Source organism: Lemur catta, chromosome 12 (genome assembly GCF_020740605.2).
Source record: "Lemur catta isolate mLemCat1 chromosome 12, mLemCat1.pri, whole genome shotgun sequence".
Lineage (NCBI taxonomy): Eukaryota > Metazoa > Chordata > Mammalia > Primates > Lemuridae > Lemur > Lemur catta.
The window spans coordinates 78,172,596-78,189,636 of NC_059139.1; the positions used below are offsets into that span (position 1 = coordinate 78,172,596).

At 50.8% G+C, this 17,041-nt stretch overlaps 1 protein-coding gene across 3 annotated transcripts in view; it reads right to left on the reverse strand.

Annotated features, from left to right (window-relative positions):
- MCC (MCC regulator of WNT signaling pathway) overlaps window positions 1-17,041 on the reverse strand; it is a 331,241-nt gene that overhangs the window by 7,489 nt on the left and 306,711 nt on the right. For all 3 annotated transcript variants that reach the window (XM_045566234.1, XM_045566236.1, XM_045566237.1), the window contains one exon: window positions 13,936-14,036. In XM_045566234.1, the coding sequence (XP_045422190.1) occupies window positions 13,936-14,036 (101 nt within the window). The remainder of the gene's footprint in view (window positions 1-13,935; window positions 14,037-17,041) is intronic.

A 17,041-nucleotide genomic window follows, 5' to 3' on the forward strand; every position in this document is an offset into this window, starting at 1 on the left:
CTCAGCGATGAGTGCAGCCTGACTGCAAACCTGCCTCGTGGTCTCCATACCCTTTTCCAAATGTTCAAGCATCTCCGGAACCACCAGGGATTCAGCGACACAGAACCTGTCTGGCCTGGGCTGCCTGCCTGGGGCAAATCCCTGCTCACTGAAACGAACGAACATGGTAGTGGTAGAGGGAGAAGTGATACTCTTGTTTCTTAAAGATCCTTGTTTCCCGTTAAAGTACTTAAGTTATACTTGCACATTTGACTACCCCTACTCCGCAGCGGAAGCAGCTTCGAGTTCCATGGGCCCTTCAGTACCCCAAGCTATTAATAATCGACTTGGAGGAGTCAGTTAAGGGAGGTTTCCAGTGTCCACTCACCTTCTTGTCTTCCTGTAATTCCCACAAGAGCACAAGACCCAGGCGGGGAATCATTATCAGTGCCTTCCCGACACCCTGCCTCCCTTTTGAGGTCCCTCTGTCACCGCACTCTGCATAGTCCCACACTAAGCACAGGCTGTCACTGTCTGTACTGCAGCTGACTTGCACGTCAGCTTCTAGAGGGGCAAGGACCTCACTGGGTTTGGTTCCCAATGTATCCCCAGCACAGGGGCACCTTGCCTGTGCCTGGGTGACAGCTTCTCGTGATTGTTAGAACAGCTTCAGATCAACTCCCTGAAGGTACTGTGTTTGATTCCTTGGGAAATAGTGGGAAACCAGGATGTAGGGACGGAATTCCTCTAGAAAGGACTCACTGTGAGTGTGAGGAATGTCAGTCAGCATGATTGGTTTGTAAGGCCATTCGGTAGTATCTAGCAAAATAAGAAATGAACACATGCCTTGATTAAGCAACTTGACTTCTAGGCATTTATCTCACAGAGGTAGCATGAGCACAGGTTCCTAAAGGTGCATCAGTTACAGCTGGATTCACTTCAGGATTGGTCATAATAATCAAGAATCGGAAACAACCAGGGGACTAAGTGTATCTGAAACCACCCTTTACAAATCAGCAAAGGATTATGAGGTGAGAACCGTGGTCAGGGCCTAAAACTGTGAAGGCACAGACCTAGCTAAAGAGAATGATGATAATCAGCCACTGTCCCCTAGTTCGCTTCTCTGTGATTGCTATTCTGGAGTCACAGCTGGTGGACAAAAGATTCTTAACTTTCTCTGCAGATAACGTGACCTTTTCAAAACCTAAAGGTCGTTTCTGAGTTGTCTTCCAGGCCCCGGGTTGCGGTGGACTGGCTGACCCACCCAGACTGCGGCCCATACGGAAAAACTGACTCAACTGGAATTGTGACCCCAACCCAGGAACTGACTCCACATAAGAAGATGATATCTTCACCCCTATAATTTGGCCCCAAACATAACCAGTTAGCAAACTCAATTGCCTAATCCTTTGCCCACCAAACTGTCTTTAAAAGCCCCCGTCTCTCAAGTTCTCAGGGAGGCAGATTTTGAGAAATTCTCCTGTCTCTCCGATGACTGCTGTCAACCCTGTCTCCACTGCAGCCCTGCCTGCCTCGGTGCTGGCCTGCTCGACTTAAACTTAAATGCAGATGGAGACACGCTGGCATGGAGGGAGTATCTGCCACATTAAGCGAAAAGGGTGAGTTCTATAGGATATAACTTTTGTAAAAATAACAAAATCAGAATGTAAATATCCGATATAATAGACTGGAAGGCTAAACAAACTCTGTTAACTCACGGGAAGATGACGACAGAAGGGTTTCATTTTCTACTTTACTCGCTTTTGCACTGCTTGGCATTTTTACAACTTTGGATGCTTTCTGCAAAGCATGGGAGTTGGAGTTCTCTACAAGGGTGATGGGAGGGTGACCACAGGGTGGAAGATGCCTTTCAGGTGCCCAGACGGTTCAGACCCTGGTTCTTCCTTCCTGACTTTTCAAATATCTAATATAATTTCTGCCTCCAGCTACTGTGAGGGCAAGTCAGGCTCTCCAAACCAGGTAATGAGGAAGGGAACTAAGACACAAAGATCCAGGCCTGCTTCGGTGAGAGAGGATGGAAGAGGACCGATCTTTAAAGGAAGCCTGGCAACCTGCTCACAGTTCGGGCCTGGCAGCCCCGAGGGCCTGTGGGAGCCTTCTAGTAGCTCACCCCTGCTGAGGAATGTGTTTCTCCTGGGCTCTAGCAGCCACCCAGGAGTTTTCTCAGCTCTGGCTGCAATTCTGACTGGAATCTGAGAGCGGCAGCATCTCCTACCAGAAGTGGGAATGGCAGGAGGCGGCTCCCCTCCTCTGGGCCTCCAGAGGGGAGGCTGGGAGAGCTCCCTTCCCTCTGGCTAAATTGTCCTACATTCTGTTACAGTTTAGAGTCCTTTATCTTTCATTCTAATGTTAACAGAGCAAAAGGAAAGCAGAGAACTGTGAAGAGAATTAAAAATGTTAGCCATGAACTCAGTAAGAATTCACAACAAAAATCTTCACTCAGAGTAACACCATCGCTGCCTCCCCCGTCACATCCACCCCCGGCAGGGAGGGGATGGAAATCCCAGTCCTACCGCAAAACAAGGGGCCTCTTTCCCCTAGGCCCCTAGGCCTCCCCCGCCTAGGCCTTTAGGGGACCCGAGGGAACCCTGAGAACCTGGCAAGATCCAGAGGAGGAGAGAAGCCCGGCGGTGGGGGGGGGGGCAGGAGAGGCTCTTACAGACCCTGCCCAACCTCTCTGGGGGGAGGGGACGGGAGTAGCCCTTGCTGGGAGCTCAGAATTGCCCCCAGGAACTGCCCTGGCCTCAGGAAGGGAGAGGGGAGCGAACTGCAGGTAGAAACTCTGGGAAAGAGCTAATCGTACGTAGCACCAAGCCCATTTATTCAAAGATACAAAGACAGGCCACACCTCTTCACCCGTTTCATCTGAGTGAGGCAGATACCAGCAAGAGAGTGATGGCTGCAGCATCACTCTTCTGGGCGCCAAGAGATGCTAAACCACTGCCAAGTGACACCTTGTCCAGACCTGTGTGTCCAGCACGGCAGCTACTGCCACCAGGTGGCTGTTGGAGCGCTCGAAGTGCAGCTGGTCCGAAAGGAGGTGTGCCGTGCGTGTGAGACGCGCACGGGGATTTGAGGACATCACACAGGAGTACAGTATCTAATTAATAATTTTTAAAATATTGATTATATGTTGAGATATTATGAATGTATTTGGTTAAATGCTATTAAAGCTAATTTCACGTTTCTTTTCACATTTCTTAATGTGGCCACTAGAAAATTTAAAATTACATATGTGCCTTGCATTTGTGGCTCTCATTATATTACTAGTGGGCAGTGCTGCTCTAGAGCACCTGTTTAAAGCAGCGGCCCCCAACCGTTTTGGCACCTGGGACTGTTCCATGGAAGACGGTTCTTCCACGGACCAGGGGTGGGGTGGGGGAGGGGGTGGTTTGGGGATGATCCAAGTGCATTACATTTATTGTGCACTTTATTGCCATTATTATTATTACACTGTAATATATAATGCAATAATTATACAACTCACCATAGGTTGGGGACCCCTGGTTTAAAGTAATATTACCAGCTCTTTCCCCTGGATTCTATTTAGTGGGTTTGGGTTGAGACCCAGGAATTGTAGTTGAACAAGCACCCCCACCGCCTCTTACCAGGTGACTCTGGAAAGGCAGACGACTTAAGCACCTGGGCCTGAGGATGAGCTGCGGGTGCTCGTGGGACCAACTCCCTGAATTTATATGCAGAGTCACACGCATGGGGCACGCTTTCCCAACGTTTACAGCTTCCTCAGATCCGCAAAGGATAACTTGGAAAATGCTAAGAACCACAGCTTGCTAATCCAAGTCACTCTGAAACCTCAACCATTCATGTCCTGCTCCTCCTAGTTCCTAACTTAAATTTGCTTGGCCTTCAGTAAAGCATTTGCAGGGTTTGTGTTACATAAGATAGTAAGGCCGAAAACGAGCACTTTCTTAAGCTTCCCACGGCAGAGAAGCAAAAATGAAACACTACGTGTTCCCGATGCCCCCTCAATAGTAATGCATTCTAGAATGGCCAGAATTGCATGATCTATTCCTTATTCTTTTATTCCCCGTGGCAAAGGAACTCACGAATTTACACCTATACCATCAAATAAAAACAATGCTGGGTTACCACAGGGCTATGAAAACCCAAGTTGCCCGTACACACACGCGTGTTTCAGTTACGTGTCCTCCCACCCCAGACGGGTACCTCTTGACCAAACATGAGGGCTATTTCTGGTCACAGAAGGGCCTGTGGATCTTACTCTAAGCACACAGTCAGGCATAACCAAAACATAATATTAAGCAGTGGAACACACAGGGAATTTAAGAGGCAGACTCATGGGCATTTCACAGGAGTGAGACAAACCAAGGTGGCTGGCCAGTAAGCCTGGCTAAGCAAGCCTCTGCGGTGGGATTTGGTGTACCGAGACAGCCTGGAAGCATGGCTGTGTGGGCCATCAGGGAGGGGGTTGTATCCTGCCTACAATAAAAAGGCCAGCAGCGGACCCTGTGATTAGACAAAGTCCAAATGAGGGGCTGCGGGCGCCATGGGGCGAGAGCCCAGCCCTGATGAGGCGGTGAGTGGCTCTCGGCCGCCAGAAACCTTTCCGAGGAGGAGCCGTAATCAGACCAGACCGCAGGGAGTCACAGCCATGCAGCCACAAGGCCCGGAATGTCTTCATAATTGCTGATTATATGGAATTAGTCACTGAGAGAATTGTCTGCATATGTGGTTTCTCTCCTCCTCACCTTTTATTAACTCTTAAACCCCAATCAGGCTCTGCCTCCACTGAAATGGCTTGCTGAGGTCACCAGGGATGTGGCCATGTGCTTTCTTAGTTCCCTCTCGGCACCATCTGCACGGTGGGCGGGGCCACTCCCTGTCCCCCTGGGCTCCAGTGCCTGGATTCCGTCCTCGCTCCCTGCCTGCTCCTTCAGCTTCAGCCACCCCTCCCTCCCCTCCCTGCTCCTCCTCTGAACGTGGGCAGTTATACAGGACTTGGCCTGGACCATGTTTATCTCACCCTTTCTCTAATTGATTCTCTGCATTCCCATTTATTTTCCTAGAAACTATCTATCTGCTAAAAACTTCCAGACCTTTATCTCCAGGCATCTCCAATCTCTGGACTTGTCTATTTGACGTCTCCCCTTAACAGGCATCTTCAATTTAACCTGTCCAGAGCATCACTTTTGAAATCACCTTCCAAAGCCACTCTTGCTCCTGTGTCGGCAAAGGGCAACCCCTGTCGCCTGGCTACTCAGAGTCATCCTTAACTCCTGGCTTCCCCTCATCCTCCACATCCGTGCAAACCCTGTCTGCCACATCTCGTCTTCTTGCCGTTTCTGCTGCCACTGGCCACCCTTTCTCACCTGGGTAACCACGACAGCTAACTGGTTTCTCTGCTTCCACCTCTGCCCCCCTGTGATCTGGGTTTCACACAGCAGCCAGGCGAAGTTTTCAAAATGACAAATCAGATCATATTACTGCCCTTCAGTGCCCTCCCCCTACCCTTGGAATAAAGCCTGTGGTCTTACCCGGCCCTATAAGGCCCTTCTCCACCGACCCCAGGACCGACCCCGGCCTCTGGGGCTCACCCCCCACCCCCCACCCTTGCTCTTTACCCCAGGGCTGGAATCCTGCCTGTCCTCTGCTCCGGATGTGCCTCTGCCTCTCTCCTTCTCCTACCCCCTTGTCATCCTAGCTTAAATGTCACCTCTTCAGAGAGGCCCACCCTGACCACCCACCTAAACAACGGGCCCAGAGTTCTGACATCATAGCACCTTGTCATTTCCTTCATGTTACTCATTGCAAACTATATTGACCTTATTAAAAAAAAACTCTCCAGAGTGAGTATGTCATATCACCCCATTTCCTTCATGGTAATCATCATAATCTATAACTCATTTTTTAGAAAATCCAGGCAGCAGATAACTGCTATCTCTAAGTCCTTTACAAGGATAAAGGTCATCTCACTCTCACACAACCTTTGAAGTTAGTACTATCATTCTAATTTTATAGATGCGGCACTGGAGGCCCAGCTGAGAGACTTGCCCACAGCCAGCAGCCTGCAGAGCTGGGCCCCACCCTGGGCGGTCCGCAGAGCCTGTGCCCTGACGCATGTCGCTGAGGTACCCTGTGCTTCATAAAGGGAGTGCGGCAGAGCACAAGACAAACATGATCTCTGGTTAAGAGCACAGGCCTGTGGAACTAGGGATTAAGTGTCCCCAGATAATGATGTTCCGCAGGTATGACGTTTGAGTATGACTACGTTTTGCCAGGAGGAGCAGCACGAGGATGATAGCAGGCTTTTTTGCCCAGACGTTTCTGTGAAGGTGTTTCTTGTCCAGGAAATGCATCCAGAGTTTTCACTACGGCTGCAGTGTGCTCTGATGGTCTCCACCACTCTGCCTTTGTGAGATCCCGGGTGAGGCCTTCTCTGTGAGCTTTTGCAACATTACAGGAATGATAGAAAAGTAAAAGAAATCTCACCTATGCAAGCAACACCCCCCTCAAACCCTTGGGTGAGCATCAGTCATCACCTACGCCCTTCTCGGCATCCTGGCGCTGGGGCTCAGCAATTTGTTTATGGGATAATGAACCCACAGGTGCACTTTGTATTCCACTAACGTCCTGCACTTATGGAATTCTAAGCACAACTTCCACTGCTTGATTGCTATTATAAATCAGCCATATATGAAGAATCAGTAAGTGCAAGATTTTTTTTTTTTTTTTTTTTTTTTTTTTTTTGAGACAGTCTTGCACTGTCTCACCTGGGCCTAGAGTGCAGTGGCATCCTCATAGCTCACTGCAACTGTAAACTCCCGGTCTCAAGCAATCCTCCTGCCTCAGCCTCCTGAGTACTTGGGACTACAGGCAAGCACCACCACACCCAGCTAGTTTTTCTATTTTTTGTATAGGGGGGGTCCCTCTTGCTCTTGCTCAGGCTGGTCTCGAACTCCTGAGCTCAAGTGATCCTCCCGCCTCAGCCTCCCAGAGTGTTAGGATTACAGGTGTGACCCACTGTGCCCAGCCTGCAAGTGCAAGTTTAATAAAACAGCACATTTTAAAATAATGGCCCTCCTAATAAAACAGTGAAGATTCTGCTGCTTGTTCGCTCAGTGGGAGCTCCTGTTTTAAGCCCACCCAGCTCCTTTACATTTCATCCCACTATGTTTACGGCTCAAAACCAGTACTCATCCAGAGCTGCCGAAGTAGGCACCAACTGGTGCCATCTTTTTTCCCTTCATGGCCAAAAGGTGGCTCCTACAAGTCTGGAAGATTTCTAGAGCTGGGCAGATGATTTTGAACTTGGACATGGATTTGAACTGGTTTGCTCTGAGGCTCTGCTAACAGCTGGGTGCTCTGCAGGCCACGGATGGGTAAGAGCAGTTAGCACGTCAGGGGCTCAGAGGAGAGCAGGAGGATACACGGCGGAGGCGACTGAGGGAGGCTTCAGGCAGGGGAACATTCTGACAGGAGGGGATGAGGAGGGGCCCACAGGTGAGACAGCCAGGGAAAAAGCAAAGGGCAACTCCCGGAAAGATGACTTGTCCAGAGTGGCTGGACTGTGGATTATGTACAGGGGAAACATTTGAAGTATGGGTTAGGAAGTTAATTTAGGGACCTGCCAAACCACTGAAGGTCTATGCAGAGCAACCTAATGAGTGTTTTAAGGTATTTTGGTGGCAGAACCCAACGACAGAATGACCTATCGGGATACAGCTCCGTGAGTTCTGAGGAACTGAGGGCCACACTCGGGAGAAGGCAGCGCGTGGGAGGGAATAGATGGGATCTCACGGGAAGAAACAAAATGACCTGCTGACAACGGGGGGAGGGGGAGACTTCCAAGTTGTAATCCTGGGTCATTAGGAGAACAGAACTAAAGAATATAAATAGAAATTCTTGAAAGGGCAGGAGGAAACAGAATTCTGTTTTGGACGTGCTGTGTTTTGAGGCTTTAGCATCATGTTTGGGTGGAGATGTCCAGTAGGCGTGAGGTTGAGATAATTTAGGGACCATTTAGAAGGCAGCAGAGTTGAAGGCATGTTCTTGGCTGAGTAAGCCACGGTCCCTGCCCACAAAGGGACTCTCTTTCTGTGGGGGATTGAGGGGGAGGGAGGGGGAGGAGAGGAGGGTAGAACCGGGCATAGTACGAAAGAAACAAGAGCAATGGAGTGTTCTATGATAGAAAAACTCAGGGCACGTAGGAACCAAGAAAGGATGTGTGTGTATGTGTGTTGGGAGGTCCTTTCTGCTTGGAGGAGGAGGAAGTCACACTGATGTGAGTGCCTGGGCACGGGGTTGGGTAGGGTGAGGGCAAAAGCAGCCGCAGGAGTGAAGTCCTGGAGGCACAGAAGCGAGGCCGCAGCCCCGAGTGGCTCTGGGTGGGGGCGGCGTGCCACAGGAGGCGGGGTGGAGGCAGGCAGGGGGCAGACCACACGCCTGCTAGGCTGTTTGGACACACACTCGGGAGCCACTGGAAGGTTTTTAAGTAATAGGGTGTAGTACACAGAATACTAAAATGGCCCCAAGATTTCTGCCCCTTAGTGTACAAACCCCTCCTCCTAGTTATTCAATCCAACGTTACTCTAAGGTGCTGCTGTGAAGGAATCTTGCAGATATGATTAAGTTCTCAAAATAGCTGACCTTAACGTAAGATTTGCCAGGTGAACCTGCTCTAATTAGGTGAGCCCTTAAAATGGTGGGGGCTCTTCCTGGAGAGAGATTTGGAGCATGAGAGGGACATGTCTCGGGGGACATTCTCACTGCCGGCTCTGTGCATGCAGGGGCCATGCAGCACGAGGGCTCTCGGCGTGGAGAGGCCCCCGGCCCAGAGCCAGCGGGAAAACGGGAGCTCAGCCCCACAGCCGCAGGGAGCTGAATTCTGCCGACAAGCAGAACGATTTTCCCCTAGAGCCTGCAGATGAGGGTGCAGCCCCGGACACCATGGTCGCCGCCTGGCCAGACCCTACGCAGAGAAGCCAGTCATGCTGTGCCCAGACTTGTGTCACACAGCAATGGAAAACTCTTACCGGGGTAACCATCTGATTTGTATCTTATAAGGTTACTCTTTGACCCTGAGAGATTTCCCCTTTTTTATTAGATCATTCTCAGGAGCACAGTGTGGTCTAGCATCCCCTTCTTAAAAGCCTGCACAGCAGAGCTGCTCAAACTGGTTGTCACCAGCCCTGGCCCAGGCCAGTGTGAAGTGGCTGCCCCTCGCTTTGAAGCACCTTCTTTCCCTGGCTTTTGTGCCTCCCCTGCTGGTGGACGTTCCCAGGTCTGCCACCTGGAGTCCCCCCCATGGCAGTGACCTGCACAGTGGGGTCCGCAGGTCAGGGATGACCTGGGGGAACTCCTACTCCATCTCTTTGAACCCGCGGACTTTGCCTCATGTGCCTGCCCCTTCCTGTGTGGCCACGTCCACTGCTAATCAGGGTCACATCCAGACCTGGTCTCTTGTGATCACACTGAGGAAACAGGGCCCACCTGGCACTGGAAGTCTCCTAGGGATCTGACACGTGGCCCTCTCTCCAAGCAGGAGTGGCTTGGCCCGCTTGGCACTGACCAGAGGGATGTTAATAAAAGGCATTGCACGCCCCTCCTCTGGTGGATGAGTCAGGCGCATCCTGTCTGGGCAGCGTGGCCACTGCAATTTGTTGATTATGGCGTTTTACAGAACCATCTGGCACACGTGCACACAGGTGGCACATCCCAGTTCCCCGAGGGGCTCAGCAGAGCCCCTAGTGGGCGTGTGACTAAGTGACAGCAGCCTCCTGCAGAAGCAGGTAGCCTGTGGCTCTTGGGCTGGGTACTGCCCTGCTTCCAGGCCAGAGGAAACAGGAATGCACGTGGTGGCACTACACACTGCCCCTCGCTGTGTCTCGCGCCCCCTTTCCAGTCTATTTCTGTCTCCTGGTCCTGAGGAAGCATAGATCCTCACTTTTTTTTTTTTTTTTTTTTTTGAGACAGAGTCTCGCTCTGTTGCCGGGGCTACAGTGAGTGCTGTGGCGTCAGCCTAGCTCACAGCAACCTCAGACTCCTGGGCTTAAGCGATCCTACTGCCTCAGCCTCTAGAGTAGCTGGGACTACAGGCATGCGCCACCATGCCCAGCTGATTTTTTCTATATGTATTTTTAGTAAGCCAGATAAGTTGTTTCTATTTTTTAGTAGAGACGGGGTCTCACTCTTGCTCAGGCTGGTCTCGAACTCCTGACCTTGAGCAATCCACCCGCCTGGGCCTCCCAGAGTGCTAGGATTACGGGTGTGAGACACTGCGCCCGGCCAGATCCTCACTTTAAAAAAAAAAATTTTTTTATTTTATACAGACGGGATTTTTTAGAGATGGGGTGTTGTTATGTTGCCCAAGCTGGATTCAAACTCCTGGGCTCAAGCGATCCTCCTGCCTCAGCCCCCAGAGTAGCTGGGACTACAGGCGTGCGCCACCACTCCCGGCTCAGATACCTACCTTTTAATCAGCGCGGCCTGCGTGGGACCTGCATCGCAGCTCTGTGCTTTGGAGGACATCTGCCTCCCCGCACAGCACCCGGGGTGCGCTCAGCGCTGCTAGACCGGCCGGGAGTTGTGTGCCCGGAGCACGGAGCTTCCCCTTCGCCCAGACCAGTCACACCACAATGGCTACAGTCTTCAGATAAGCTCACAGGAGCGAGCTCAGCTCACTCATCTGCGAGCAAACCAGGCTTTGCCAGCACATGTGGGCTGTCGGGGGACCCCACAGAGAATGTGGAAACATGCAGTCTCCCCACTGCCTCACGGCGTGACCTTGGGAAACTGCTCCGCCTTGCTGTGCCAGGCCTCCCCAGGTTACACGGAGCAGCAGCACCTGCTCCCAGCAGTGTCCCAAGAACATGACGGAGACGAGCCACTCTGCTCCTCTCTGCTGTGCTCAGGCCCGAGGGCGGGCTACACAAACCTCACGTCAGTACAAAGAAGAGTCATTTCTGAAAACTCCCTTTCTTTAGCTGCCCTGTTATAATGCACTTCTTTGGTGGAAGGATTATTCAGTTAAATTTTATTAGGACCAAGGGCAAAAGAGGGAGCTGAGCTGGAGAAGAGTTTTGCAGCACACGGTCTGTGTGCACAAGAGCAGAAATGAGATGCCCTGAATAAGAAAACACCTCGTGTGCAAGACTGGAAACCTGGTCATCCAGATGGGGTTTTATGGCAATACCGGAGCCAATAAACTGTAATAAATGTTCACAGAAGTGGAGGGAACGAAATCAAACCAGATGGGAGTTAGACAGTGAGTGTGGGGTGGCACAGAGCCCTGGTTTTGCTCCAAGCAGGAGAAAGTTAGGAGAAGGCACAGCGAGAGAGCCAGGGTTGGGGGACACGGCCCAACAGAGGCCGAAGCCTGGCCAGGTAAGGGGAGAGTGGGTTGGGACAGGGCCATGACCCAGAACCAGTGCCTAAAATGTCACACGGCACCCTCCCTGGGATGGCTGGCTCTCCTCAAGCACGACCAGGGCTTGGCCTCTTCCCTGTCCCCTTATTGACCTGCTCTCTCTGACCTGGATGCCTGGGCCCACAGTCCTGGCACCTGGAACCGTCCTTTTTCAAAGGAGAAACACTGCAGAAAACGCTGGTAAGATTTCCCCAGCTGACCTCGGCCACTAGCTTAGTAGTGATTTAATACCTTCAAAAAAGGTGTTAGTTTCCATCTGATTTTTAAAAATAAAAACATGCCCAAACCTCAGCCCTCAGGTGTCTGCATTATATTACCCTCGTGAAATGATTATTCCAGTTCCTAAGCTATATTTACAATATAATTATGTTATTTCCCTTTTTCCTTTAGCTCTGTGGGCTCTTTCTTGGCTCCATATATCTGAGTCTTGATTAGAAATCCATGCTAACCAACTTAAGGCTGCGTATTGGAAATCCACTGTGACTGACAGAACAAATGAAATCTCCTTGTGTTTAGTCAGCACAACCTCCCTCCTACTTGTGCCAGCAAAGGCCTCTGAGGTTTGGGGAATTTGAAAAATGTAAGGGCTTAGCTTACAGATACAACATCCAAATGGCTCCCAGTTGGAAGCAGGGGGTGGATTTCCATCCGTGTTTCTGGCACAGTCAAGGCAGCAGGATTGGCTGAGGGCATTTTTGGGGGCTGCTTCTCTCCTCCCACCCCAAGCAGAGCAGTTACCATATAACCACATGGCCAGAGGCGCTGGCAAAGTAAAAGCAGTAAAAGTATTATAACTTGGAAGGAAAGACAAAAAGTGACAGTGAATCTGGAAGGTAGCGAAGCCCCCCACATGGCAGGCCGCGATCCCCCGTCAGCCTGGGGCCACGCTGCCACATACGCAGGCCGGGCTGGATCAAGTGAGCTCACCGAGACTACGCTGCAGCCGTCCCTCCCACCCCAAACCCCCAGAAATGATAAGAAAGATGGTGTTTTAAATCCCCAAGCCTCTGAGAAAGCAAGGCGTGCTCTCCGTATACCAGAAACCATGAGCAGTCATAAAAAACAAAAGGCAGATGTTTTATTCTTCCTGAAAAGGGAAACCCTAACTCAAAATGCACAGAGAAAAAAAGCCTCTGCCAAAGGAGGAAGAGTGCTCCAGTCGGTGGTGTTGGCTATTAGAACAGGAGGGGACAGATACGCAGACTAGATGGCTGTTACCCGCCAGGGGGGACAGAAAGCCCAGAAGGCCACCTTCTCACACAACCCGGCTGAACACACTTCGTGGGACCTGACTGCATGTTCGGGGCGGCAGGCTGCACCAAGCAGTCACAGGCCGCCGGGAGGTTAAAGTACAAGAATGACCACACAAACGAGAACCACCAAATATTGAAGGGAATTCAAAACCAAGAAAGAGCCACAAAACGCAACTATAAAAAGAATTTACACACGAGGAAACAGAGTTGATACAGCAGACCAAAAAAATTTAAGAAATTAAGTATAATATCCTTAAAGAGATGCAAGAGGATATATTATTTCAAAAGAGACGATAGATTTCATCACCAAAATAAAAACTCAGCACACAGGCCGAACACTACAATGGGTATAAAGGGAGAAAGCCAGAAAATTGAGCTGAAGAACCGATCTCTCCAGAACTACCCCTGACAGGGCAGCCGCCGGCCACACGGCTGCTGAGTACCGAGACGTCAGCTGGTCTGAATTTCAGATGTACCGTAGTTGTCAAATACATACCAGGTTTTGAAAACTTAGTACAAAAAAAAAAAAAAAGATAAAATATCTCATTAGTAGTTTTTAAAATACCGATTACATATTGAAATGATTAATTTAGATACATTGGGTTAAATGAAATATTAAAATGAATTTCACCTGTTTCTTTTGCTTTTTTACACGTGGCTAACTAGAAAATGTAAAGTAACATACATGGTTCGCAGTACATTTCTAACAGACAGAGCTACTGCTCTAGAACCCAGAGCAAAAGGAGCCCAGAAGGTATGAAAGTTGGGGTACACAAGACAGACCCAGATGGATCAGCATCCGTCTCTCCTTGCGGAAGGGAGAAAGCATGGTGGGGTCACAGGAGAAACACTGACGATAGAGGGAAATTTCCCAGGACTGAACAGACACATTCTACCAACAAGGCGGGCATTCCCGCTGACGCTGGGAACAAGGTAAGGGTCCTGTTCTCATCCTTGCCAGTTAACACCGTCCTGAGGGTTCCAGCCAAGGCAACAACATATCAGAAAAGGAAAGGAAGAGACATGTTCTTATTTGCAGATGAAGTGACTGCCTACGTGCTCTCCCCTCTCACTCTCCTTTCCAAAGGCCTGGCACAGACAGGCTGCTCCGTTTTTGGCCTCCAAGGCAGGGCGAAGGGAGGACACATGCACACTGCCCCCCTTCCCAGGCAGGGCTGCGGTGACCCAGGAGGAGCCGACAGGAGCAGCCACGAGAAAGGAGAAGGAAGCCTCCGCCCGGGATAACCAGCGGTCGGGTGTGGGGAGGGTGCTTACCGCCGGATGGCGTTGGCAAACTCCGCAGCCAGCTCGCTGTCGCTGCACGTCGTCCTCAGTTCAGCTAGGGACAGAGCTGGGGAGGCGACATCAGCACACTCCTGACAACAGCAAACACAGTCTCGTTAGACCAGGAGCCAAGTCTGACAGCATCCGAAGCCTAACGTGCTTTGTGCCATAGATATGGTGAAGGGACAAGCCGGGCAGCGAGCCAAAGAGCCCCCTCTGCTCCCAGATATCCGGTCACCTTCACAGGCTGGCCAGGGGGTGCGATGACACCCAGTGTGCTCTGAGCACACCGCATGCATTCACTCCTTTAATCATCCCAGGACTCTTGGGGCAGGAGCTGCCATTATCCCCATGTCACCGGGGAGGACACCAAGTTACGCTGCCCACTCAGCAGTGAGGACGCGGTGGAACCAGGATTCAAACCCAGGCCGCCTGGCTCCAGATCAGTCTCTTCACCGCTAGGTAAAGCTTCTTGTAATGACAAAGACAAGTGAGCAATACACGTGAATATCCTTGTTGCCCCATCCTGCCCCTCCTTGGGAGAAAACCAGTCTTCTCTAGATTTAGGAGCTTGACTGGGTTCAGTGTAATCATTCAGACAACAGGGAAAGGAAGAGGAAGACAGAAGTGCACCCCGCCCCATACATTAGCATCAGACAGGGACCTTGACATCACCTAAACCAAATCCTTCCATTTACCCACGAGGAAAGCTAAGAGCCAGAATCCTAAATCCTAAAGAGAGTTAAGACCGTTCACAAAGCACTGTCCACGCCTGCTTGAGGGCTCTGCTTTCTCTGCACATAGACAGAGCAGCCGCTACACACACAGCAATGTGGTCGGGGGTGGGGGGGCACACTCATCTGACGATCTGCTCTACGGACACGAGGATCTGCCACGCTGCAGGCCTGAGATTAACAAGCTTGCAACCCGCTGCAGGAGACGGAATGTGGACAGAAAACTGTATCAGGATGGGATAAGAGCTGCAAAGAGAGATGATCCAGTGTGCTAGGAGTCCCGATGACAGGAGGCACACTGTGTCCCTGAGCACTCTGACACAGAAACGCGTTCCGCCCAGGGGCACCTCGGCAGCAGCACTGCCAACACCCGCACGCCCTTCCCTCCGCTGTGCCCTCTGACCAGACTCCACCCCCACCCCAGTTGTGCTCACAGACCCAAGTGCCCTGGCTGCCCCTGGAATCTGTCACTTTTTGTGCATCCATTCCCATTTGAGGTTAATATTTCGTAAGATTCCTTGAAGACAGGGGCTGCCGTGTCTCATTCACACATCGGGTAATATCTGGTGCATGTAGACAAGAATTGCAAAAGCCTAGTGCAACTTGGGTAAGATCTGGGATCCAGTTGTGCTGGTTGGAGAGAAGTTTCTAAAACAAGCATGAACACCCACCCAATGGAGCAAAGGTGGCCAGCCACCTGTTTTTATATGACCCACAGGCTAAGAACAGTATTTCTAGTTTTAAAATCACAAAAAAAGTCAAAAGAAGAAATTTTTTTTTTTTTGTGAGACAGAGTCTCACTCCGTTGCCTGGGCTAGAGTGAGTGCCGTGGCGTCAGCCTCGCTCACAGCAACCTCAAACTCCGGGGCTCAAGTGAGCCTCCTGCCTCAGCCTCCCGAGTAGCTGGGACTACAGGCATGCGCCACCATGCCTGGCTGATTTTTTCTATATATTTTTAGTTGTCTGGCTAACTTCTTTCTATTTTTTTAGTAGAGACAGGTTCTCACTCTTGCTCAGGGTGGTCTTGAACTCCTGAGCTCAAACGATCCGCCCGCCTTGGCCTCCCAAGTGCTAGGATTATAGGCGTGAGCCACCGTGCCCGGCCTAAAAGAAGAATATTTTGTGACAGGTAGAAATTACATGAAATTCAAATTTCAGGGTCCATAAATAAAGTGTTACTAGAATACAGCCACGCCCACTGCTATCCCTGCTGTCTCTTCTTGTGCACCGTAACTCTACAACCGCAACGGTGGGTCTGTGACTCTCAAACCCTAAACTGAGTGCTCTCCGGCGGCCCCTGCGCTGGACCATCTGTCTTCTCCACCAACAGGTAAGACCAAATGAACAGCCCAGACGGGACATTTTAGACACATAGCAAAGGGATCTAATATTTGAAAGATGAGCTAATCGGCTTATTCTAATTTCACTACCTGAACAACACAGGCTACTCTTATAAAGCTTCTTACTGTAAGGTTAAAAAAAAAATCACCTGGCCTTCTCCATCAGAGAAATTTCCGTACTTTGAAGCCACTCCACAAAACACGGTGCTTCTCCCAGTCAAAACAAACACCATGAACTAGAGGAGAATGCTCAGTTCATGGGCCGTCTGGCACAAGCCCGGTCAGTCCGTTCCACCCCACCCTGGGAACACGAACACACACACACACACACACACACACACACACACACACACACACTCACTCACTCACTCACTCACTCACTCACTCACTCACTCACTCACTCTGCTGCTCTGCCCCTCAGGCACTGTTCCAAATTGACCACTAACAAGCTCAAAAGGCAAAAAAGAGATTCAAAGGTGTTTGTAGGGAACAGGAAACACAATCTTCCTGAGCCCCAGACGCTACTATATGAAATGGCACCACGTGGCCGGTCCCTGCACTCCACCCCCCAGCCTTGGGCAGATGGTTTCATAATGCACTTGTCACAGTGACTTCTCTAAAGCCCAAACTGTGTCACATCACTCCCTGCTGAAGCCCCATCATGATTCTTCAACTGTTCTAAGGATAACCCCTGCCAACACACCACCTCCACTTCCCTCTGGGCCTTTGCAGGTGCTGCCCCACTGGCCTAGAGATGTCACCTTCTCGCCCCTGGCCCTCTGCCCTGCCCTCTTCAACAGGCAGCTCCTGCGGTCCACTGGCTCTCAGAAGTTCATTTCTTCCAGAAAACCTGTCCTACAGATCTGAGTTCTGTGTCCGACTTGTAGCTTTCCACGGCACTCGGACATTCTATCACTGCACTGTGATCATCCGTTTGCTCATGTGTCTCCCCCCAGAAGGTAAATTCCTGGAGGACAGACCTTGTCTGTCCCCATGGAGCTGCCTCAGACCACGCTGCATGAG